This window comes from Mytilus galloprovincialis, chromosome 6, assembly GCF_965363235.1.
Source record: "Mytilus galloprovincialis chromosome 6, xbMytGall1.hap1.1, whole genome shotgun sequence".
Lineage (NCBI taxonomy): Eukaryota > Metazoa > Mollusca > Bivalvia > Mytilida > Mytilidae > Mytilus > Mytilus galloprovincialis.
The window spans coordinates 22,688,740-22,714,524 of NC_134843.1; the positions used below are offsets into that span (position 1 = coordinate 22,688,740).

General features: G+C 34.7%; 1 protein-coding gene across 1 annotated transcript in view; it reads right to left on the bottom strand.

Annotated features, from left to right (window-relative positions):
* LOC143078539 (nephrin-like) overlaps nucleotides 1–25,785 on the bottom strand; it is a 112,276-nt gene that overhangs the window by 77,662 nt on the left and 8,829 nt on the right. Inside the window, exon 3 of the mRNA XM_076253401.1 lies at nucleotides 23,253–23,534. Coding sequence (XP_076109516.1) covers nucleotides 23,253–23,534 — 282 coding nt within the window. The remainder of the gene's footprint in view (nucleotides 1–23,252; nucleotides 23,535–25,785) is intronic.

Here is a 25,785-nt window from a genome sequence, read left to right on the forward strand (position 1 = left end):
TGTTCTAGGTAGAACTGACCAAATCAGTTCTAACCGTAGAACTGTCAGCAGAACTGACTAAATCAGTCAGGACTGTAGAACAGTTCTAAATGACGTCACTGTAGAAAGGGCAATTTAGAATTTAGAAGAAAAAATCAGTTCTAATTACTTTACTATATATAATAGCAGATGTTTCTATATTTTTTACTGATCAAAAGTTACATGTACAAATATCGAAGTGGATAGGAGGTTATCCAACTCATCGGAGAAATATTTTTATGAGATTGCAAATGAAACATCATTGTTTTCGTTTCTTCGTTCCCCGTTCTTAACAGTCTCTTCGTAAATATAACTCTGCATTTTAATATGATTTAATTCAAGTAAATTTAATCTTAATTTACCTTGTTTGCCTTGGATTTACATTCATGATTTAAGATTCTGTTTTGACAAATGTTCAAACGAAAATTGTACAGTGGATGAAATATGGGATATCTTAGTAATGAACAGTGTTGTTAAACGCAAGAAAACTATGTACATTTGCACTGAGGTCTCAGATTTGCATTATCTCGTTGCCAAACTTATCCATAACGATAATGAATAATATCTGGGAGTCTGGAACGTCAGAAAAATATACTCGATCTGAACATGAATGAAATATTTGCCACTGGACGTAAGGCTTCAAACAGAACCAATCATTTTCCTTCTTCAAATTAATTAACAGTAAAGTCAGTATACCTTTCCAAGAAGAGAACTTCTCATACATGTACTTTTCATTTTAAAATAAAGTATATGAATCAGTGATGTGAGTGTTGGATGATGCCATTAAATAGTTTTGTTTAAAAAAAACCTTCATGAACTGCTGACTTAAAAAGTCACTTTTTGAATGTTTTGTGTCACGGTTCATTATTTAATAATTTAAGTTTGGATGTAACGGGTCTTCTGTCGTTATTATGTTATCAGCGCCCATAGACATAAGTTAGTCATGTGACCGTAATGTCATCAACGTTTTTTCATGGTTTGGCAAGGTTTAAAATGGAATTTAGAATAAAATTATAAGAAATGACTTATCATTTTTTTCTGTCTATTCAAAATAACGTAAAAAATGTGGTGCACACTATTAAAAAACCCGCTTCGCACATTTTTACATTAAAAAAAGCTAAATGATCAGTTTTGGCTGATGCAGTCATCATATATGGTCAGATTTGGCTGATGCTGTCAAATATGGTCAGTTTTGATTGATGCAGACACATATTTTTGTTACATGAGTCAGTCTGAGGTATGAAAACTACTGACGTTTGTTCAATTTCCAATATTTCAGTTATTTATATATACTACAGTAAAAAAAATATATATCTGAAGTACTGTGCAACTATATAGACTCACATAAAAAAAAAGCAAATATGGTCAGTTTTGGTTGATGCGGTCAAAAGATTTTATTATACAACTCAGTCTGAAGTATGAAAACTGCTGATATTTGTTTACGATTCAATACTTTGAATAAAAAGAGGATATACTGGCACTATAAATTCATGCGAACAAAATTTTGAGGTCATGGTTTTCCAATATTGCTGTAACTTGTATAATACAGTCCCTCTTGACCTAAAATTACAACTGAAGTACTGTACAGCTATATAGATTTGCAGAAAGAAAGAACAAATAAGGTCAGTTTAGATTGATGCTGTCAAAATATTTTATAACACGACTCAGACTGAAGTATGAAAACTACTGATATTTGTTTACGATTCAATACTATGAATAAAAAGAAGACATGCTGGCACTATAAATTCATGCGAACAAAATTTTGCCTTGTTTTCCAATATTGCTATAACTTGTATATAGTACAGTCCCTCTTGACCTAAAATTATAACTGAATTACTGTACAGCTATATAGATTTGCAGAAAGAAAGAGCAAATAAGGTCAGTTTAGATTGATGCGGTCAAAAGATTTTATTACACGACTCAGTCTGAAGTATGAAAACTACTGATATTTGTTTACGATTCAATACTTTGAATAAAAAGAGGACATGCTGGCACTATAAATTCATGCGAACAAAATTTTGAGGTCATTGTTTTCCAATATTGCTGTAACTTGTATATTACAGTCCCTCTTGACCTAAAATTATAACTGAATTGCTGTACAGCTATATAGATTTGCAGATAGAAAGAGCAAATACAGTCAGTTAAGATTGATGCGGTCAAAAGATTTTATTACAGGACTGAGTCTGAAATATGAAAACTACTGATATTTGTTTACGATTCAATACTTTGAATAAAAAGAGGACATGCTGGCACTATAAATTCATGCGTACAAAATTTTGAGGTCATTGTTTTCCAATATTGCTATAACTTGTATATAGAGCAAATAAGGTCAGTTAAGATTGATGCGGTCAAAAGATTTTATTACACGACTCACTCTGAAGTATGAAAACTACTGATATTTGTTTACGATTCAATACTTTGAATAAAAAGAGGACATGCTGGCACTATAAATTCATGCGTACAAAATTTTGAGGTCATTGTTTTCCAATATTGCTATAACTTGTATATATTACAGTCCCTCTTGACCTAAAATTATAACTGAATTACTGTACAGCACCCTTTTTATGGACGATCAATGCATTTGAATGAGGACAATAAATTTTAGTTGGACCCCCCCTTTTTTTTTAAACTGCTGGACCCGTCCCTGGTGGTTTGGGCCGGAATAACGTATTACATTAAGGTCAGATAATTTTGTTATGTAAAACGAGTCATCCTGACTCCCCGGATGACAAATGTAAAATAAATGAAATAATAATGCCCCTCCCCCCCCCCCAAAATTAACGGCTTAATTTATGTTCAAAAAATGAAAGAAAAACAAACAATTTATGTAACACATCAACAAAAGAAAATCACTGAATACAGGCTCCTGACTTGGAACAGTCACTCACATACATGCAGAATATGGCGGGGTTAAAACCGGCAAAATAGCAAAACTCTATAATATTAATCGCTATTTTGCCGAAGCCTTTATATTTAGACAAAGAGTTCTTAAATTTAAACCAAATCAATTCTAGCCGTAGAATTTATAAACCAATTTTAGCTGTAGGATTTATAAATCAATTCTAGCCGTAGAATTTATAAATCAATTTTAGCTGTAGGATTTATAAATCAATTTTAGCCGTAGAATTTATAATTTAATTCTGGCCGTAGAATTTATAAATCAATTCTAGCCGTAGAATTTGAAATCAATTCTAACCGTAGAACTGTTCTAGAACTTAGTAGAAGTAGAACTGACCAAAGATTTGGTCAGTTCTAGCTAGAACTGTCTAAAACTGTTCTATGGTAGAACTGTCAGGATCAGTTCTAGCTAGAACTGTCCAAATCAGTTCTAGGTAGAACTGACCAAATCAGTTCTAGCTAGAACAGTTCTAACCTAGAACTGACTAAAAGGTGTCAGGCTGACAGTTCTACATACTGTTCTAGAACAGTTCTCCTGACAGATTCTGACAGAATTTATGAGAGGTTAGAACTGATCTCCACTGTACACCTTTACTGTTATCTAATGACTTGTAAATTTCATGTTTAATAGTAATTAGTTGATTCACTGTTGAATCGTTTTTCTTAAAGCCCGAATTTTCACTGATGAGTAAATCATTAAATTCACAGAACTCATAGATAGCCTTGTACATGATTTTTTCAAGGATCTTGGACACAGACGATAATAGAGCAATTGGTTGATAATTAGACATGATATTTTTATCGCCTTTATTTGTGTACACTGGGCACACATTAGATACTTTCCAGAGAGATGAATATGTTCCGGACCATATGAGTATTCGGACCATACACGTATGGTCATGACCATATGCGTATACTCATATGGTCCGACCATACGCGTATGGTCCGACCGTACGCGTATGGTCCGACCGTACGCGTATGGATGGACCATATGAGTATAAAACTCGTTTGGTTATTAACGGGCCGGACCATATGAGTATTTGACTATATAGGTATTTTTTTAAAATTACATTATGAAAGTTTCAATAATACAAAAACTGTATCTAAAAAAAAAAAACCGATAAAAAACAATAATGGTTACATGACAATGTATTATTTTATAATTCAAATACTACGTAAAAATTAAATATTGATACTGTACCATAGTTAGTTTTCATCGCTAATTACATTCTTGCATGTTGGCTTGGGGTGACATTTACTTCCACACGGTGTCATAGCTTTTTTTTTGCATTTGCAAGTCTTGGTTGTGCATGAACCTTTTCATTTACACCTTTTGTTTGCGAGTGCAGTACACCATATTCAAAAGACAACCTAAATAAACTATAACGGTTACTTTCCAGTGACTTCTTGTGTAACAGTTTAATATTAAGAAATTTTTGATTTTTTTTTAACGCGTAATAACAAATCGGTAATGACCATCGGTATAAAATATGTTTATTATAGTTTTGACAAGTAAGTAAAATTAACTATGTGAAACTAATTTTTATTTAGCTTATCTTTTTATTATAATATGATAATAGAATTACCATATGAGGAGTTTAGAATTATTAAAAGTAAACTGTAACAGAGTGTTTATTACCCCGACCATATGAGTATATACCCATATGGTCATGACCATACGCGTATGGTCCAAATACTCATATGGTCCGTAACAGATATACTTCAGAACGAAGTGAGAAATTGAAGAGTTTGGTGAGTGGTTTATACAGAGAATGAGCTCAGTACTTTAGAATATGGTTTGATATACCATCTGGGCCACATGACTTATGTGGGTTAGATTGGCCTAAATATTTAAGAACATCTTGTTCGACAGCCACTATCTCATGAAGACGCTCTACTGTAAGAAAGGATAATGGTGGTAGAGCGGGCAAGCTATTTCCATGTTGACCCAAGTGCATCTGAGCAGAAAAATAACAATTAAGGAGTTATGCTTTCTCAAGATCATCAGATATCAGATTCATGTGATCTCTTAAAGGGGGATAGTTCTATCTGAATTGTAACCTAACACAGATTTATCAAGGGACAAGCATTTTCTAGGATTAAGGTTTTCTCTGGAAAATGAGCGAATGCTTTAATTTCTTATCTTTGCTTTGCGTCTCGTTTTCAGCGATTGACCTCTCTCCTAGCAACTACATGTATGTGATATAACTTGTCTTCGTCTCTTCGGGTCCGTTGATATTTTTTGAAGCAACGATCACGCTTACGAATCGCTCGCCTAACCTCGTTACTCATCCATGGTTTATCCTTATGACGAATAGTTACTATTTTATTTGGTATGAATTCAGAACAAGCGGAGGTGATAAGATCACTCGTATAACTAGCAATGTCGTTTACATCGTCAAAATTTTTATATGCGGAATCAAAGAGAGCGTTATATAATGCAGTATTCAGACTTTTAAAATCAGCTGACTTGTAATCCAAGACACGACGCTGAAAGGCACGAAATTTACTTACTTTGAGGGATAGTTTACAGAAAATAATACAATGGTCGAGATTAAGTAAGGGGAGACTAACCCCGAAGTTCGATACACAACGTTCATTGTCAGTGAATATAAGGTCTAACAATGTCGCACTACCATCCGTATACTTGGTCGGTTCATCAATTAATTGTGATAGACCATACCTATGTGCCAGATTTAAAAGAGCTAAACCGAGCTCGCTGTGACTATGACTATCAAACCATGAAATACATCGGTCGTTTAAGTCCCCTAGAATCAAGCAAACATCTGGGCTGTGTGTTTTCATATTTTCAACAACTGCAGTAAAGCTATCAGTGAATTTACGACGTTCATTTGCCTTTGCATTCGGCGGTCTGTTACAAACACTAACAAGGATAGACTTATCCTTGGTTTTGACTTCAATGCATAAGAATTCGAGGCCCTGTATGTCTAAATCCTGACGGTGCATATAATATAATCGGTCGGAAACATATATGGCTACACCGCCGTAACCCGACCCGTCAGCACTATCTCGCCTGTGGATATTATAATTCTCAATATTAATATCTTCAAATGATATATCTGGTTTTAACCAAGTTTCACTAATACAGATCACATCATATTGGAATTCGTTACACAGGACGAACTCAATTTCATCTAGCTTAGTTCGGTTAGACTTTAATACACTGTCAAAAGCATATACACTACGTGCACTTAAGTGACATACAGATTACGTAAAAAACGGAATTTCCACAAATCAGGAAAATTCTGCTATAAGTGGCACGGTAGTATTTGCTGCCCCATAAGGGATAATGATAGCCTTTTAGAATTTTCACCACCTTCTAACACTGCAAAAAAAATCTACATTCACAGTTAACTGAAGTACATTCATTTTACTATTCAGAAATTAATTTGAATGTGTATCATGACCATTTACTTTTTTTGCTATCTTCAAAAACATAAGGCCACTAGTGCTTTTCGGTCTTTTATCATGCAGTGAATACCCAATTAAAACAAATTCTCAAACATTCATTTTCATCTGTTCGTTAAATTATTTCATATTTTTCTACACCTGATTCATCCCTCAGTTTGGGAAAGTGTGTTCAGTTGACACTGTATATTTTGTCAAATCACCCTGTTCAGATACATTGACTTAAATAGGGCACACAAAAGTGCAACCTAAATTCTGGAATGCAAATACTACCGTGCCACCTATATAAACGATGTGAATTGCGGGGCTCGGACAGTCTTATCGTAGAAATTCTAATAGTGAAATCAAATTTACATCAACAGTATCTTAAGGATTTAAGGTATGGTACGTCTAATAATTTATTTATTTTAAACAACTTTTATCGTTTAGTAAAGGATTGTATGATTAAAATTAAAATTCTTTTGCTTATTATTTTCGATTAATAAATTACCAAGTAATTTTACGAATAACAAATAAATAAAATTGACAGATGCATATCTTAAGAATAATGGGGAAAAAAAGGGAGGCTGTATTTTAATTTTAATTTCTCGAAAGTTTGAAGAAGTCTCCTGCACTGGTAAGGTGTACTGACTTAGGGCAGTGTCATTTAGCTAACAATGGAGAGGAAGAGTCATGTGGCATGCCCCGCTATAGTCAGGAAGACCTCTCCGACCAAAACCTTTGCAGTCTTGCTTAACTGCGAGAGCAGCTCTGTTTCCAGTGATGGAAATGTTGAAGGGCTGTGACTACTTTGGCGAAAGCCTTAGTCAAACATTCTTGAATATCAATCAGATCGTTATTCATATCAGTATCAAGACTGGAAACCCATACGGTCGGTAGACTGAGATGTCGTTTCCCGACCCGTGGGCGAGTACCAGTGGCGATAGGCTCCTTTCATATGAATAATAACTGGGTGTGCGTATCATATTATGATAAATAATCAAAATAAAAATAAAAATGCTTTAACAATATTGAGCACACTTTCACTTTTCGGAAAAAAAGATGGAACCAGCATCGAAAAAAATAAAGATGGCAAAATCTCCAATTAAATGTGGTGTATGCGGAAAATCGTTTTCCCATAAAGAGAGTTTGATGCGCCATAAGAGGTCGGTTCATACTGGAACGAAATGACATTGCCCCACCTGCGATGTGGTATTACGTCTTAAGCGAAACCATGATAAACAACCAGTACAAAATGGTGGTGGTGTTACTATGACTAGTACAGAAACAAATGAAAAGACGGATCCATGCAACTTCAAAGCGCTAAATGGAACCAATGTCGTTCCTGAAAAGCCAGTATGATGATGTTAAAGATGTCATCAAGCGTAAAATTAAAGAAAGAGGTGGATTGAAGTGGTATCTATCCATGAAGGTTTTAAAATGAGCAGACGAACATAAGATGCCATAGAAACTGCAGAGCCGCATTTCCGGGGAAAATGCCAGACCAGTTTAAAATTGGAAGATATCGATGCCGGATTATTGGAATCTATCAGAAAGATGTATACATCTTTCATTAAATATCAGCGACAAGGGAGTAATTGGACGGTGGATAAAGTGGTAGATCTTACAATACACATGGCACGTTACAGACCACTTAAAGGCTCAAGTTATATTCCACTTCCAATCAAACTTAGATCTAAACATGCAATAGTCAATGTGAAAAAACAAAGACAGCAAATGTTTCATGTGGTCGATTTTGGCAGCAATTTACCCAGCGAAATGTCACAGAGAGCGAGTTTGGAAATACAAGGAACATACTTCAAGCTTAAACTTTGATAACATCATGTTTCCTGTGAAATTAGCCGACTTACCAAAGTTCGAAAAGCAGAATGAAATATGTCTTAACGTGTTTGGGTTTAACAAAGGCGAAGTATTCCCTATACATATTTCAAAATATCGATTTGAACAACATGTTAATCTACTCATGCTATCGGACAACAAAATGTCACATTTGTGCTGGATTAAAAATCTTAATCGATTATTGGGCGATCAGAAGTCTTCTGAACATAAGCATTTTTACTTTCCATACTGCTTGCATGGATTTACAAAAGAAAGAATATTAAACAACCATCTACCAAACTGCCAGACCTACGGACCACAAAAAATCGAACTTCCTACTGAAGACAATAAGTGGTTACATTACAAAGATATTCGGAAACAGCTCAGGGTACCATATATCATATATGCAGATTTTTAATGTCTTCAAGAACCAATTGTTGATAGCAACGAATGTGATCAGAAGACGAAAAAGATTACAATCACATACCATGTGGCTTTGCATACAAAGTGGTTGGTCTGACACCTGAAACGTCAAATGAACCAGTAGTATATCGGGGTGCAGATGCTGCCGATAGATTTGTGGAGTGTATGGTAAATGCACAGGAAGAAATAGAACAAATATTTAAACATTGCGAGCCCATGAACATGACAGGGAGTGATTGGCAATCGTTTATGAAGGCAACTCTTTGTCACATATGTAAAAAAGAACTAGCAGACATAAGAGTTCGAGATCATTGTCACGTGACCGAAAAATTTCGAGGGGCGGCTCATAAAGACTGTAATATCAATTATAAGTTTACAGGTCGAATTCCAGTGGTATTTCATAACCTTCGGGGGTATTATAGTCATTTGATTATGCAAGCTATTGGAAAAGTTGAAGGAAAGCAGCTGAATTGTATCGCTAATAATATGGACAAGTATATTTCTTTTTCTTTGGGATGTATGGACTCGCTCCGGTTTATGTCTTCCTCATTACAAAAACTCGTGGAAAACCTTGCAAAAGAAGGTTCGAGTAAATTAAGATAAGCCTACTTCTGCGTAAACAAGTATACCCATACGAGTACTTTGATTCCGAGGCAAAGTTTTTAGAATCTCAACTACCACAGATTGACGCTTTTTACAGAACATTACCGGGTGAAGGTATAACCACACTGGACTATGCGCATGCACAACATGTATGGCAATTGTTTTACATACAGAATCTCGGACAGTACCACGATCTATACGTACTATCAGATGTCCTTGCATTAGCTGACGTCTTTCAAAATTTCAGGGAGATCTGTCTTAATGGACTGGATGCTGCACATCTTTATACATCACCCGGTTTAGCCTGGCAAGCTACCCTGAAAATGACAGGTGTCAAGTTGGAATTACTCACTGACATAGACATGCATCTATTTATAGAGAAAAGTTTAAGAGGTGGAATATCAATGATATCCCATCGCCATGCCAAAGCTAATAATAAAAATGTACCAAGCTACGATCCAAACCCATTAATCACGTGATGTACCCAGATGTCAACAACTTATACGGATGGGCCATGTCACAGGCACTTTCGGTTGAAGGTTTCAAATGGATCAACGATTCTGAAATTGAGAATCTAACTATAAGTGACATTGAAGACGACAGTGAAAATGGTTATATATTAGAAGTGGACTTAGAATATGCAAGAGAGCTACACGACTACCAGAACGAAAATCCGCTCGCTCCAGAAAAATTGAAGGTCATAAATGATATGTTACACCCTATGCAAAAAAGCTATTGGACTATTTAAGCTTAAAAGGTACGTCGACAGAAAAATTGATATCGAATTAACATCTAAAGCAAAAAAATACGTGGTACATTACAGAAATTTAAAACTCTACTTATCACTTGGAATGAAACTAACAAAGATCCATAGAGTCATGAAATTTGAACAACGACCCTGGTTAAAGACATATATTGATTTCAACACAGAGAAGAGAAAGCTTGCAACAAATGAGTTCGAGAAAGACTTTTGTAAACTCATGAATAATGCAGTCTTTGAAAAGACGATGGGAAATTTAAGGAAGAAAACAGATATAAAACTTTTGAACGACCAAACAAAGGCCAGAAAATAATCAGCAAACCATCATTTCATGCCTTCAAAATTTTCAACGAAGACTTGGTGGCTGTTCACATGCTGAAACAACGATTATACTTAAACAGACCCATCTACGTGGGATTCACTATACTCGATTTGTCAAATACACTTATGTACGATTTCCATTATAATGTCATGAAGGATAAATATGGATCTAGAGCAACACTCATGTTTACGAATACCGACTCGCTATGCTACAGCATCAACACTGATAATATATATCACGATATGATGGAGGACAAACACTTGTTCAATACGTCAGAGTATAACCCTGAACATAGGCTTTATAGCATTTTAAATAAAAAGGTGTTAGGAAAGATGAAAGACGAAACACATGGTATTCCCATACAAGAATTTGTTGGTGTCAAGTCGAAGTTGTACTCGTTGATATATGAGGAGAATGAAACACTCTGTGAGAAGAAGACAGCAAAGGGTATAAAGAAGAGTGTGATCAAACATGACACAAGACACGAACATTATAAACAAAGTTTATTCAATAAAGAAATCCACATGTCTACCATGACACAGATCCGTTCATACGACCACACGTTATATAATATATCACCAAACTTGGCTTATCCCCTTATGATGACAAAAGATACTTACTTGATGATGGGATACAAAGTTTAGCCTATGGACATTGGAGAATATAATTATGATGTATGTCAATATTTTAATCACTATACTCCTGTCATTCAAAGGAAGTGGACGTGTTTTAAGAGTCGTATACTACCGAATTTTCGAGAAAAGATGCTATGTTACGACACCATAGAAACAAACACAGAATTAGTCAACCATATCCGCAGAGCAATGATGCATATCCACCGCCACCACCGCCACCACCACCACCACCACCAAGACATACCTTCAACGAAGCCTCGAATAAACGAAGTTGATATAGAAGGTGGAGAAGATATGGCTTTTATAAAATTAGCTGAACTTGCCAGAGAGGCAAATGCAGATATCTGGGAAGAAAAAGTTGATAAATACATGGATGGTGACATGAATAAAGACCACGCCATAAGTAGGACCAATCGCAAACTAAAAGACGAGGATATGGATCAGTTTTTGTCCAGATATAGCAGTTTAGTTAAGTATTTACTACAGTTACAAAATGGTAAACTGCATGGCAAAGTCATGAAAATTATAACAGAATTAGTTAACGATGGTATGGACAGCGAGAAAGCCATTAAAGGAGCCATCAGGAGATATAAACCTATGTTGGAAAGCTATCTTGATGAAGCTATTGATAACGAAACAAATATTGATGGTTCTGAAAGTGAAAATAGCACTGTTAACGATGAAGAGGAAGAGGAGGAGGAGGAGGATGAAGACGATGAAAGCTCAACTATATAAATATGAGAACGTTGTACTCTGTATATCATTCAATATTCAGCATTCCATGTGAAAAGATGGCCTCTTTGGAAAATTACTTGAAAAATATTCAGTGGCGGATTTACCGGGGGCACAGGGGGCTTCACCCCCCCCCCCCCCCAGTTCAGGTCACCAAAATGTTTTTCTAACATAATTTTATTGCTACTGAAACTTCTTATCTAGTGCGGAAATTGTCACAGCTTCTTCTCAAACTGGCCAATAATTAATTAATACCAGCGTCCACATGCGTGATTTATGACAACTTATTGATGGATGTGTAAATATTGACACCTGTGAGTAATGGGTCTATGCAAAAGCTTTTATGTAAAATACATTTACATGTTGATTGGAATAGTACAAATTTGTATTGGTTTATAACACAATACCGATTAAGATCGATTACCAGGTGAAACATCTGATCTGTGTATTTGAAGACTAGGTATAGATATATAATGTTGGTATACATCTATTTTTGGGTACCTCTTCATTCCAAAGTACAGTACTCCCAATAACATTTCCTGTAAATGTTCGTTTTTTTTAAAACTGTCTCTTTGTGAATTTATTCAGCAACAAATTAAACTATTTATTTTTTGATAACTTACAAGACATGTTTTTTAAAAGGAATGTCATATGTCATTCCCCTCTTATTTTCAAAAGAAATTATCAATTTGTTTTACTCCCCCTCCCCTTTCCCCCGGTCATGGAAATTGAATTGACATTTCCTTATAAAAATTAATTAATAAAATGCTATTTGATTTCCCTTAAAATTTACTTTGTAACAGAATCTAGGACTTATACATTTCTCTAAAAGCCCAAGCATGCAGTTATATTTGTTTTTAATTTTCTTGTTTCAATTACCATGTACATGTATGAGGCTATGCAAAAGGACACCATTTATAAGGATATGAAGATGTTTTACAGATATTAGAATAATGTGCTAAAAAGTTAGTCTGGAAGCGAGGCCAAGAACATATAGATAATAGAATATAGACGTGATGAAATATAAAGAAAATATTGATTGATTGTTGCATGGTTGTTAAACATACAGTGGCAAACATTTGATGCATGTTTAGGACGAATATATTAAAGATCAATTTGGCAGGAAAATACAGAAAAAAATTAAAAAGTGAAAAAAAATTAAAACATATAGAAATAAAGAAACGATGATCTGAACCCCCCCCCCCCAACCCCCCGTCCCCCCCCAAAAAAAAACCAAAATCAAAACAAACACAACAACAAACAAAACAAACATAAACCGACTCACAGTCGCATATATATCTCTTAAAAAAAAATTGGTTTATGGTGCCCCCCCCCAGACATCGAGGTCCTGTATCCGCCCCTGATATTTATTACAATCCAGCTAACCCAACGAGTTTTGCAGGGCCTGATAAACTTAACATATTTGTTCGAACAGATGGAAAATTCGTTCTCACTAAATATAAAATACTAAAATGGCTACAATGACAGGAACACCCTTAAAAAGGTCGTTTAAGCGGAACAGAGTTATCGTTATTGGAATAGACGAACAATGGGATGTCGATTTGACGGACATGTCTAAATTTTCGAAATTTAATAGTGGATTTAATTTCATATTGGTGGTGATTGACATATTCTCCAAATATATATGGCTAAGACCTCTAAAGAATAAGAAAGGCGAATCCATGGCGAATGCTTTGAAAGATGTTTTATCAGACGGAAGATCACCAAACAGAATAAGAACAGATAAAGGACAAGAATTCAGATCAAGATTAGTAGAATCTCTCCTAAAGCAGAGAACTATTCAACATTTATTTGCACAAAATACAAAAATCAAAGCTAATTACGTTGAAAGAGTTATCAAGACTATTAAATAAAAAATCATGAGATTGATCACCAGTAAGCAGTCATATGACTATGTGGATAACTTACAGAATTTTGCTAACAGCTGCAATAAGACCTTCCATAGAACGATTGGCATGGCACCAGATAAAGTCACCATATCTAAAAAGACCAACCTTTGGTGGAAAGTGTATTGGCCGAAAAGATTACAACCTAAGACAGAGAAAGTACGATATCCTTTCCGTTTCAAAATCGGTGATTTAGTTCGGATTACATGCATAAGAAATCCTTTTACCAGGGAATACGACGAGAAATGGAGCGGGGAGATATTTAAAATATCTCAAAGAATATTACGTGGTTGCCTTCCAGTTTATCGATTTATTGATTTTCAAGACGAAGAAATTTCAGGAACCTTCTACCAATCAGAAGTGCAGAAAGTGGATGTTCGGGAAGACGATATATGGAAAGTTGAAAGATCCTGAAATCGAACGGCAAAGAACCCAACAAACAATATTATGTGGAATGGTTGCACTGGCCAAAGAAATTCAACTCGTGGATTAAAGCTCGCGATTCATCTGATATTTGAGAGAGTTAACTATCCCTGAAAGACTAACGTCAAGTCTTGACAGTTTACACTCCAGCACGGAAGAAAGCATACTTTTGGCCCTTTCGTGAGATTAGAGATACTGTTGAATGGTAGACGCTTCTCTAATCCTTTTATCTCGATGTATGAAATAGTTATATATAATTTTGTTATATTGTAAAGGCATCATGTGGATGGCTCTTCGACCGATGTTGGTCTGAATTGACGGGGATATTAGATATTTAACATACCATTGTTATTATTATTACTATTGTGGTACCAAGAAGCCAAAACTTTGGAAAACAATCACACTAAAGTAGAATCAAATTGGATAATTCTTTGCTAGTATTTACATGAGCAAAACCTTGAATCAATACATACATACACACACACACACATATACTCGAATAATGATAAACATATGTACATTAATCAATAAAACAATTAATAAATGTCATGATACCTAAAAATTACGTCATAGAAATTAGCCTCACATCGGTAGGCTACCTCTCAGGAGGCTACCTTTTCCCCATACGGTTAAAATTAGAAAAAATGGCCCAGAACCGGTAGTTCCCCTACTACTTGAAGTTATAAATATGTTGTATTTTTTCTTTGTGACTGTGATGACGAATTGGGTTTCGATGTTGGCGACTTTGCAGCACTTACAATTGACCCTTCTGCATGGTTTATAACCTCCGATTGTTGATATCTCCTGTTTAGATACTTTGGATGTTACTAGAATATATTTCAGGTTTTTGGGTCTGCGAAAAGCCATAACGGTAGGTGATGGGAAAATTTGTTTTAAGGAAGGATCATTTTCAATAAGACGCCAGTGTTTGTAGACAATGGATGCAAGATTTGTCAGGTCAGGATGAAAGCTAACAATAAACGGGATTTTATTTATTTGGGCCGTCTTTTCTTTGTATTCAAGTAACTTTGTTCGGTCTTTTTTTTTTGCTTTACCAAAAACATCTGAAATACATTTGTTCTTATAACCTCTTGATTAAAGTTGATGTCTGAGTTGCCTCAAACGATGGTTTAATTTTGATTCCGATGAATAAATCTGTTTTAATCATGTTGCAATTGACAATTTGATGAAAACAATATGTCGATATCTTATACTGTTTGTGAAAAAAGTGAGAATTAGCCAAAAAAAAAATGAATTTAGAATATGACCTTGACCTTTGACCTTGAGAACTAATTTATGTAAGACCAAGTACATCAAATCCAACGATCCAAGGTCTCTATCACTTATGGGTTACCAGTTACAAATGCAAATTTCTTTTATCAAATGCATATGGGGAAATAACTCTCATATGGAGTTTTCGTACCGTTTCTGTCAAAAATGCACAACCATCCTAAGGATATAACGAACAATTTGGTAAAATAAATATGTCGTTTTCTTTTACAGTTACGATGGAGATGCACTCACAAAGGAAACAATGTTCGGGTAGATAACTCCTACAAAAAAGTATTCGGTTAAGCAGGGTCTGTTCCAAAGGCGCATAAACCGTTTGATATCATACACCAACCATCTTAGTGACATCTTGCGAAACAAAATTTATATGCGACCAAACAAAATGGCGACAAAAAAACACCATTAAAAATAGTTCAAATCACAGGGAAAAGTCAAAATTTAGAATATGACCTTGCCTTTAGACCTTGGTCTCTGTTTCATTTAAATGAACAAAGGACCTCAAAATAATTTACTTGAAACCTTTATCACTTACCATTCATGCAATACATTTATATATTCGTTATGTCAAATACTGAGGGGGAAATAACTCTCATATGGAGTTTTCGTATCACTTCGGTCAAAATTGCACAAAACCTCCTGAGATAACTCCTACAAAGACAAGTACTCTGTAAAGCAGGGCCAATTTCAAATCGCTTAAACTATTCGATATCATATACCAAACAGCAAAGCGACACCTTGCTAAACAAAATTTATACGCGACAAATAAAAGTGGCGGAAGAAGAAACAAAAAGATAATAATCAGAAGAAAACCAATAGGTCTTTCCACAGAAAAGACTTTTCATTATATAATTATATGAATAATTAAACAAAGGTGCCGATCTACTTGATCGATTTCTTTAGTATGTAAAAATACTAGCTTCAACATAGACCTATATGCAAGTGTAGTTAATTAGAGAAAAAAATAACTGTTATGAAACAGACACACATCTATCTATCTACAATGTTAGATCTGAGAGGTCGGCCTCTGATGAGGGTTTTCCTGGGAATATTCCCGAAAGATCCCGAAATATTGCAAATTAAAGTCTTAATTATTACGCAATTATTATTAAAAGTAAGAAGTCTAAGGTCAGATATATTGATGCAATACCATGAATATGCCATTTTATAAAACAAGAAGATATAATATCAGAGATTCTAACATGAGGTCCTTCAAACGCTTGGTTATTTCTTAAACATAGACCTCATGCAAAGTATAAAAATAGCGTAAAAGGAGTATTAACTCTTGTCTGTAATTTTCTATTGATATACATACGATAAATATTATAGTGGTATTCATTGGCTGTTTCTGTATTTGCCCTGCAATAGATTCGAGGGTAGCTGTATTGGACCTGAGACTCGAAGAGTCTAGGGCTTAAACAGCTGATCGAGAATCTATAACAGGGCCAATACAGAAACCGCTTGTTCATAACACTTTTGTTAAATGATTTTAAAGATACTTACCGTGAAGAAAATACAAAATTCTGAGAAATGTTCTGTTTGCATACTACACGTCCATGGATTTTTGTAAACATTGTTAGATGTAATATCTGATTTCTCGTCCAAGTACCCAATATTTTGCTATTACAATTCAATTTATCCAGCAAATATAAAGTAGCTAGGAAGAATAAATCAGACAGTTTAACTATTCGTATTGTTTGATCGTCTGCGTTCTGATGACTGATCAACCGAAACGAAACAATGTCAGTTATTGAAAATCGTACTCAAAGAGGCTGTGAAATATTTCCGTTTCAAGACCTCAAAACTTTTTATTCTATGATTTTTAAAAGTACTAAAATATATTACAAATGTTTTTATGCATACTGATACGCAAGGCGTTAGAAAGTTGAAACCATGGGCAAATACGACATTTTCCGTATTGGCCCTTTTTCCGTATTGGCCCTGTTTCTCAAGCAATATTAACTCTCGATTTATATCGACAGTGCAACGATTTATCCGTATTAGGAATATTTGCTAATGTATCATTTAATAATGAACAATTTTACCTGAATGGCCTTGATCATGTTGATAGAGAATATCTACTTACAATTACAATACTTGAACCAAATGGTATCCTATTTAACAATGGAAGAACTAGTCATCCTTCGAACGTTTTATAAGGATATTATTGGTTGATCTGTGGACGATGTTTTATTGATATAGTCAACATCGCGGTATATGTTGTATCATGTAATCCCTGAGTTTAAAATGTATCGACTCTATATACCTTTTGTTAAAATTGTTAACACAGTACACACCGCGAGGTTGACAAGAGCAAGTCAAAATCGTGTTTATATTATATACCAAGCATACCAAGCATATATCTTAGGGTTTACATCTTTCACATCGTAAACCTCGTGTTAATATTGTAAACCGAGTCTTTTCCTTTAAGGTAATATCGTTCAGTGTCAACATGGTCTACATCGCGATACTTCAAAGTTATAATCAAATATAAATCTGCCACAAAACATATATCACATGGAAATACAATGTGCTTATGTTGAAGATTTCTGAAATTTTTAATATGGGTCAACTTGTAAGAAATAGAAATAAAATCGATGTGTTAGTCCCCAGGCCGAGATCATCTTAAATGACGATACCATCACGTATGATTAATTGAATGGTTGAAATTGATACTATGAATTTGATTATGCTAATTTGCATTTCATCTGTTTTAGTTTCGTGCGGTTGGAATCTTAAAAAAGATATGATCAGATTATAAAACTCATATTTATGATATGCATGAAATAGTTGTGTTCTTTAAACGCTGCTGTAAATATAGAGGATCCATAATAAATGTTTGACAAGATATGAACTGATTTTCGTTTACACTTTTTATAAAAATAGATTTAAAACGTTGATTCAAGAACATCTTTGTAATTATACGAGAAAATATGGTATTGAAATCGTTGCATCAAAATATCTTTTCATGTTCCCTCAGAAACAGGTAGGCTTAAAATTGCCAAAAGTGAGGGAAATTTAGGAAGCATATTAACTATGTATGTTTGCAAATGACTCCTAGGTTTTTAAAGGAAAGAGTGATCTCAAAACAAGTGATAATTGGAAATAAAGTGAAATAAATACAATGGAGATCCATGTACAATCGGTTATAAAGACTAAACATAGATTACAAATAGAAACTGCCATATTCATCAAAATGACAACCACTTAGAAACCAAGCAAGACTTATTTTTTAGTTGTAGTATTCGTAAAAGTAAATTTTAAATAAGCTTCAAGAAACACTTAGTTTATCAAACATAGGAACACATACTGATATTATTGAATTGGACATAATGTTCGGTATAAACACAGTACTATATAACATATGGCGTATAAAATTATAACCCTGATACCTATAACTATTCTAAACACAAATATTGCATATTCTAAAAGACATTTGCGGAAACTTTCATACACCTATGATTAGGATTACAATTACACTTACAGGTAGCATTTTATTATTGGGCTTTCTCAAAGGGTAAACATTAAACGTTGATCCACTACAATGTAACGATAGTGATTTTTTTCTGTAGTTGAACAACGATTTTTTCTAATATATTTGCATCAATTTATATTAATATTAATTTTTGTGAACGGTGATATCCAGGTTGAAAATGCTATATTTGTACGAAGCTTGGTAGAATGAACTAACATTATTTTAAAAATAAATTTTCACCTGAGACACACAAAAAATCGCAATTGTCGTTGCAGTAGCTAGATTGGGACAATTGCCGAAAAAAAGTCAGCAATGTTATGTGATAGGATATGTGCAATCAACCATGAAGCATGTTAGCATGTGTATGCTAAAACATGCTTTTTCTTTTTCATTTTGTTTTAAAGAGGATGAGGAAATACAGCGGACAGTAGTTTTTGAGCTATTTATTCTTCATGAAATTTCACTTGCCGCTCGGTATAATTTCATTTTTCCCGAACACACTTGTGTCTAAAAAAATCACAACTATTCGAGTGAGAAAAAAAAAACAGTTATCAACGAACTTCTCTATTACCATTGGCGGATCCAGGGGGAGGGGTCCCGGGGGTTGCAACCCCCTATGTTTCAGCCGATCAATGCATTTGAATGGGAGCATATAGTTGGAAACCCCTTTTCTCTGTGTTGGGAATCTCCCCCTCCATTTACTGGATCCGCCCCTGATGTCGGAAACATATTTTAGACTGTTCGCCAGTTGACTTAGTTGTAATGTAAGAATAGGTGTACTCATATAGATAAAACTTTGATATCTATGTTTTCAACAGCAACAAACAAAAAATAACGAACGAGTTCCAAATTGTTTTTCTTTTATGCAAGTATTATGATAGAGATCTTGGGAATCATTAAGTATGGACGTTTTTTTTTCGTGGTGTCGATAATTATCCCCCATGAACATGGGTAGGACTGGTATGCTCGAAACATAAGTCTAAACCCCTATTCCGAGATTGGCACTACTTTCATGAATTTGTAATTTAGAGTGCACTGAGGACACAGGGGTTCGATCCAGCCATTTTCAAAAAGGGATTCCAACCCAAGATAAAAGGGGGTGTCGGACCATATGTCCCTATTCAAAAGCATTGATCGACAAGAAAAGGGGTGTTCCAACACCCGGAACAGTCAATGTCAACTTAGTATACGTCGGGGAAAAGAAAGGAAGGCTAAACATACGTTTGTGCGGTCATAGATCAGACATTAACCTCAATGCTAACGACATTCTATACCGGGATGTCAATCAGCCCGATTATTCCATCGTTTCTATGACAGTTCGCATTATTGAAAAGATATACCATAACTCTACCAATCCTAATCTTTCAACGACTCTCCGTAGACAAAAGGGGACTACTGGATTAGATAATTGGGAACTGCGACACCTTATGGTTGCAATGACAAAATTGATGTTATAGGTATTCTATCTAGTCCTTCGTGTAACTCGGTGAATGTGATGAATATTTTCAACTCGACTCCTCCACGTAGACGCAGTCATGGTCATCGTCATAATACATCATAACTCGGCATGATGTCTTTATTAATGACTTGCTGCCATTTATGCAAAAACCGTTAGGTATTCATCACATTCGCACGAAACTTTATTCATTACCCCTTTCAAAACTTCATTCTCCGTTCAATTTATGTTTGGATTCCACTGTTACAAACCCTCATTCAAACCAATACAAACTTGAAGCTATAATTTCGGATATTGTAAGTCACAGACTTTTCAAGCCAGTCCGCATTGGAAAAGATGAAAAAGAGAAAAGTTCTTTCCTTAATCTTTCCTTTGCCAACAAATGTCTCGATGGCGTCAACTTAGGCAATATCCTTCATCATAAATTAGTTCAATCGAAAATACCTCCTTATTTCAAAGACCAGTCTGTACCAATCATTTCTTATACCTATACCAAACCTACTGCAACTAAAATGTTCAATTACAAACACGTTTTGCAGGATATCGATATTGACGACTTCAAGTCTAAACCTTCTGATTGCACTTGTGCTAGTTCCTAATTCACATATAATCCGGCTGGCCACGTTACTACCGGTGACCTCAACATTGTCAATAGCACTTCTCTACGAAATGTGTTATTGAAAGGTCGGAAATATCGTGAGCCTAAATCCATCAATTGGAAATACAACTTTAAATTTTGATGAATTCAGTCGAGGATTATGCCAGGCAATGGGCTAAGCGCGAGAAGGAAGACGTAGATACTCTTTACGTATGGATAAAGGCAGTGAGGTCGTTGATACAAATCAGAATTACGAAATTGAATGGGTCTATCAATGACCATGCTACGTCAATCTTTAAAGACCCAAATGTGGCAAAACACTTATCCTACCTCCATGACAAATATGTTGTTGTTTCCGAAGATAAAGCCCCAAACAACATCGTCTTTGTGTGTAAAACTCATTACATTAACTGCTTGATAAACGAATTAGGTATTGACAATACACTTGGAAACTCAACATATATACCCTCACGACACTTACCAAAGAGGAAATCATGGATAATCATAGGATTGTTCTAGGTTCCTTTAAAATTTCAACCAAAGATGAGGAACTGGAACTTCGATCACTGTATTGGATACCTAAACTACTTAAGTGTCCTTACAAACAACTGTATATTGCTGGGTCTTCTAAGTGCTCCACGAAACCTCTTTCTAAATTATTAACATCTATTTAATCAGCAATCAAAGACGGGCTTCAAAGTTATTGTGAACTTGTCTATTCTAGAGGTGGCGTGAATCAGATGTGGATACTTAAAAATACCAAATATCTTTTAGAGTACATACAATCTAACTCTCTTTCATCTTGTAATAGTATTAAAACATTTGACTTTTCTACTCGCTACACATGTATTCCACATTCCAAACTAAAAGACAAATTGAAAGAGTTGGTATTGATTTGCTTCATAAAAAAGAATGGCCAACGTTGATACAAGAATCTTGTCTTGGGGAGGGATAAATCCTACTTTGTAAAGGATCACTCTGATTCAAACCAAAAATTCTCTGAAACTGATATTATCAAGATGCTTGATTTCTTGATTGACAACATATTTGTTACGTTCGGAGGACGTGTTTTTCAACAGACTGTCGGCATTCCAATAGGCACAAATTGTGCCTCTCTACTTGCCGACTTGTTTCTTTATTATTATGAGGCTGACTTCATGCAGGAACTTCTTAGGAAGAAAGATAAGAAGTTAGCGATACCCTCTACTTTCCGCTATATAGATGATGTTCTTTCACTTAATAATTCAAAATTTGGTGACTATGTGGAACGCATCTATCCCATCGAACTAGAGATAAAGGATACTACTGATACAGTTAAGTCGGCCTCATATCTTGACCTACATCTAGAAATTGAAAATGAGGGTCGGTTGAAAACAAAACTTTACGACAAAAGAGATGATTTCTGCTTTCCAAATGTGAACATTCCATTTCTAAGTGGCAACATTCCAGCAGCACCTGCATACGGGGTATATATATCCCAATTGAGACGATATTCCCGTGCTTGCATGTCCTATCATGATTTTCTTGATAGAGGGTATCTGCTCACAAGGAAGTTATTAAACCAAGAGTTCCAAATGGTGACGTTGAAATTATACCTTCGTAAATTTTACGGACGCCATCACGAGTCGGTTGACCGTTATGGAAAGACCGTTTCACAAATGATATCGGATATGTTCCTTACGTCGTAACTACAATCCCCTTCCCTTTCATGAATGTGACCTACCGAATTAGACAATTTACCAGATTTGTTATCACATAAGCAGCGCGACGGGTGCCACATGTGTAGCAGGATCTGCTCACCCTTCCGAAGCACCTGATATCACCCCTAGTTTTTTGTGGGGTTCGTGTTGTTTATTCTTTAGTTTTCTATGTTGTGTCATGTGTACTATTGTTTGTCTGTTTGTCTGTTTTCATTTTTAGCCATGGCGTTGTCAGTTTATTTTCGATTTGTGAGTTTGACTGTCCCTCTGGTATCTTTTCTCCCTCTTTTACATTCTTTTATCCTCATGTTACCCCTGGATAGATGGATAATTTGGAAGCAATGACGTTAGCCTCTAACGATGCGTTTATATGGTTTAAACACCCCTGGTCATTTTATAAGGTTTTTCATTCATATATTAATTGCATAACTGTTTTTCTTAAAGATGATGGATTGTAACATGCTTCCTTTCTTAGCCTTTAGTTTTTCATATTTTGCTATCTTTTCTTATCTCTTTTCAAGTTTACATTTTTCTAAATTTTTGTTATTGTAATAAGAATTTAGTCAATTTAACGTTTCAGAATGATCACTGCATTTAAAGAACGATTGACATTAACGAAATATCTGTCAAAACGAAATCATAACATCTTATTCGTATGCCATAACCTTTCTTAGTATCGTTACAAAAAACCTTCCAATTGCGTTAAATTATACTTATTGACTTAAAGTTAGGTACATAGAATGTACAGAAACAGTGATGTGTACTTACAGTAGACAACCAATGTATGGTATACGTTTGGTCTGTATGAACTAATAGGATGTGTCGCCGAACAAGTACATATTTTGCTGTTAAAAGTTTTATCTACAATAAACGTAACACTATATGCTGCTGTATCTCCTGATGTATTGTTAATACTGGTACCAGTACAATTCAAGGATAATGTAGACAGAGGATTTCCACCTGATACTGCACATATTAAACTTATCTTACTGCCTGTTAAGATACTTCCAGCGGGCATCTGTTGTATCGTTGGGTAAAGGTGCGGAGCGTCTATAAGAAGAACATACATTATATAAATTATTCTTCGTAAATATCAATACAGATAGTTGCAAACCAGTCATATCATGAACTCTATTATGCAAGTCGTTGCCGTTTGAATACCATGAAATGTTAACTCGGATTATCAACATTACTTGTCAGCAACAGTTACGTTACAGCATCATAATTACATACATGCTTATATATTGAACCCAACAAACATTTGGCAATTTAGAATTAATTGTTCATATTTTTTTTAAATATGCGTTACAAATTTGCACACATATGATTCTGTAAAGAGAAATGGTTTGGGTTTTGTTTTTATATTGGCAAACATTGGAGTTGTCAAAACATATTATTGAGCTTTTAATTTTATCATTTGATTAAGGACTTTTCTTTTTGAAATACCCTCGGAGTTCAGTATTTTTAGAAATGTACTTTTACGCTTAGTCTACGCTTAGAGAGTAACGAAGGTATTCAAAACAGTGGAAGTAACATGAGAGGGTTTTTTTGTGATAACTTGTGGCTATCTTTTATGGACGTTTACTACTCTGGTTTTTGTTTGTTGTTCAATTTTCTAAATATTCTAGTTTTGCCTATAACGAAGTCGATTTAATAATACAATACTTATTTATTACATAAATACAAATTTAAGCATATTTCAAAAGTTCAAATGTTCCAGCGTTCGAAATTTTACATACTTCTCCTGATATAAAAATTTTAGATTTAAAAATTGTTTTTTACAATGTCAAATTCTTTCATGTAAATCAAGAATAACAAATATGGTCCTTAATGCATTAATGAGAGTTTTTGTCGCCCGACTATACCACGATACTTATTCGTTCCTTATTCGCTTATAATACGTGTGTTACACGTTGCTACTTTAAGAGAAAAACTTTTCAATTTTGTTTCTCTCTGGCGGTAGCTATTTGTTCTTAGAGGGAAAATAACCCTATTAGCGTGTATGTGCCCGTTTCAGCGCTCGACTGATACCTTGTTACTTATTCGTTCATTATTCGCTTATAATACATGTGTTATACGTTGACCTTTAAAAACACATCTTTTCACCTTTTTTTCCATGTTGTTAGCTATGGGTTTTAAGAGCTGAATAACTATTTTAGCGCGTATGTACCCGTTTCAGCGCTGGAATAATACCATGTTACCTATTTGTTTCTTATTCGCTTTTACGACGTGTATTTTACGTTGCACATTTGAAAACATATCTTTTCCTTTTTATCCCTTGTCTGTGGTCAAATGGTGGTGGTAACTATGGGTTCTTTGGGTGAAATAATCCTTTAAGCACGCATATTCCCGTTTCAGCGCTCAACTGATACCCTGCTACTGATTTGTTCGTTACTCGTTTAGTAAACGTGTGTAATACGTTGCATTTAAAAAAAAACTTTTCATTTTTTTCTTTCAGGTGGTAACTATTCGTGCTTAAAATAACTATATATATTTATATATATAAGTCTGAAAATTACACCAAACAGTGTTAGAGTTAGATTTTCTACTGACAAATTTTTTGTCCGTCCCTCAGCGGGATTCGAACGTACACCTTTGATACAATACAGCACCAATTGCTTAGCCTCGTGTCCAGCGCTCTAGACCAGTCGACCACATGCGCTATATAAAAATATAACTTCAATAGTCGTAGTGTTACCTTGTCACGGAAGGTGAATCTAGAGATAGACATGAGACACGTGTTTTTTAAGCGTGTGTAGATGTAATATTATTATTTTCATACACAATGTATTTATTATTTGTCAGCAATCTAACTCAACAATGTTTATATATCATATGAGATCATGATTAATTTCATTATACAGTCACTAGAAATAAGTATATTATACAAACAAGTCTAAACAAGTGACAAACCATACAATATACATGTCCACTGGATCTAAGAGTGATATAGATACAAGGTTAATGCAAATATTTATATAAGTCTGAAAATTACACCAAATAGTGTTAGAGTTAGATTTTCTACTGACAAATTTTTTGTCCGTCCCTCAGCGGGATTCGAACTCACACCTTTGATACACTATAGCACCAATCGCTTAGCCTCGTGTCCAGCGCTTTAGACCACTCGACCACATCCGCTATATAAAAATATAACTTCAATAGTCGTAGTGTTACCTTGTCACAGAAGGTGAATCTAGAGATAGACATGAGACACGTGTTTTTTAAGCGTGTGTAGACTTTATATTATTATTTTCATACACAATGTATTTATTATATTTGTCAGCAATCTAACTCAACAATT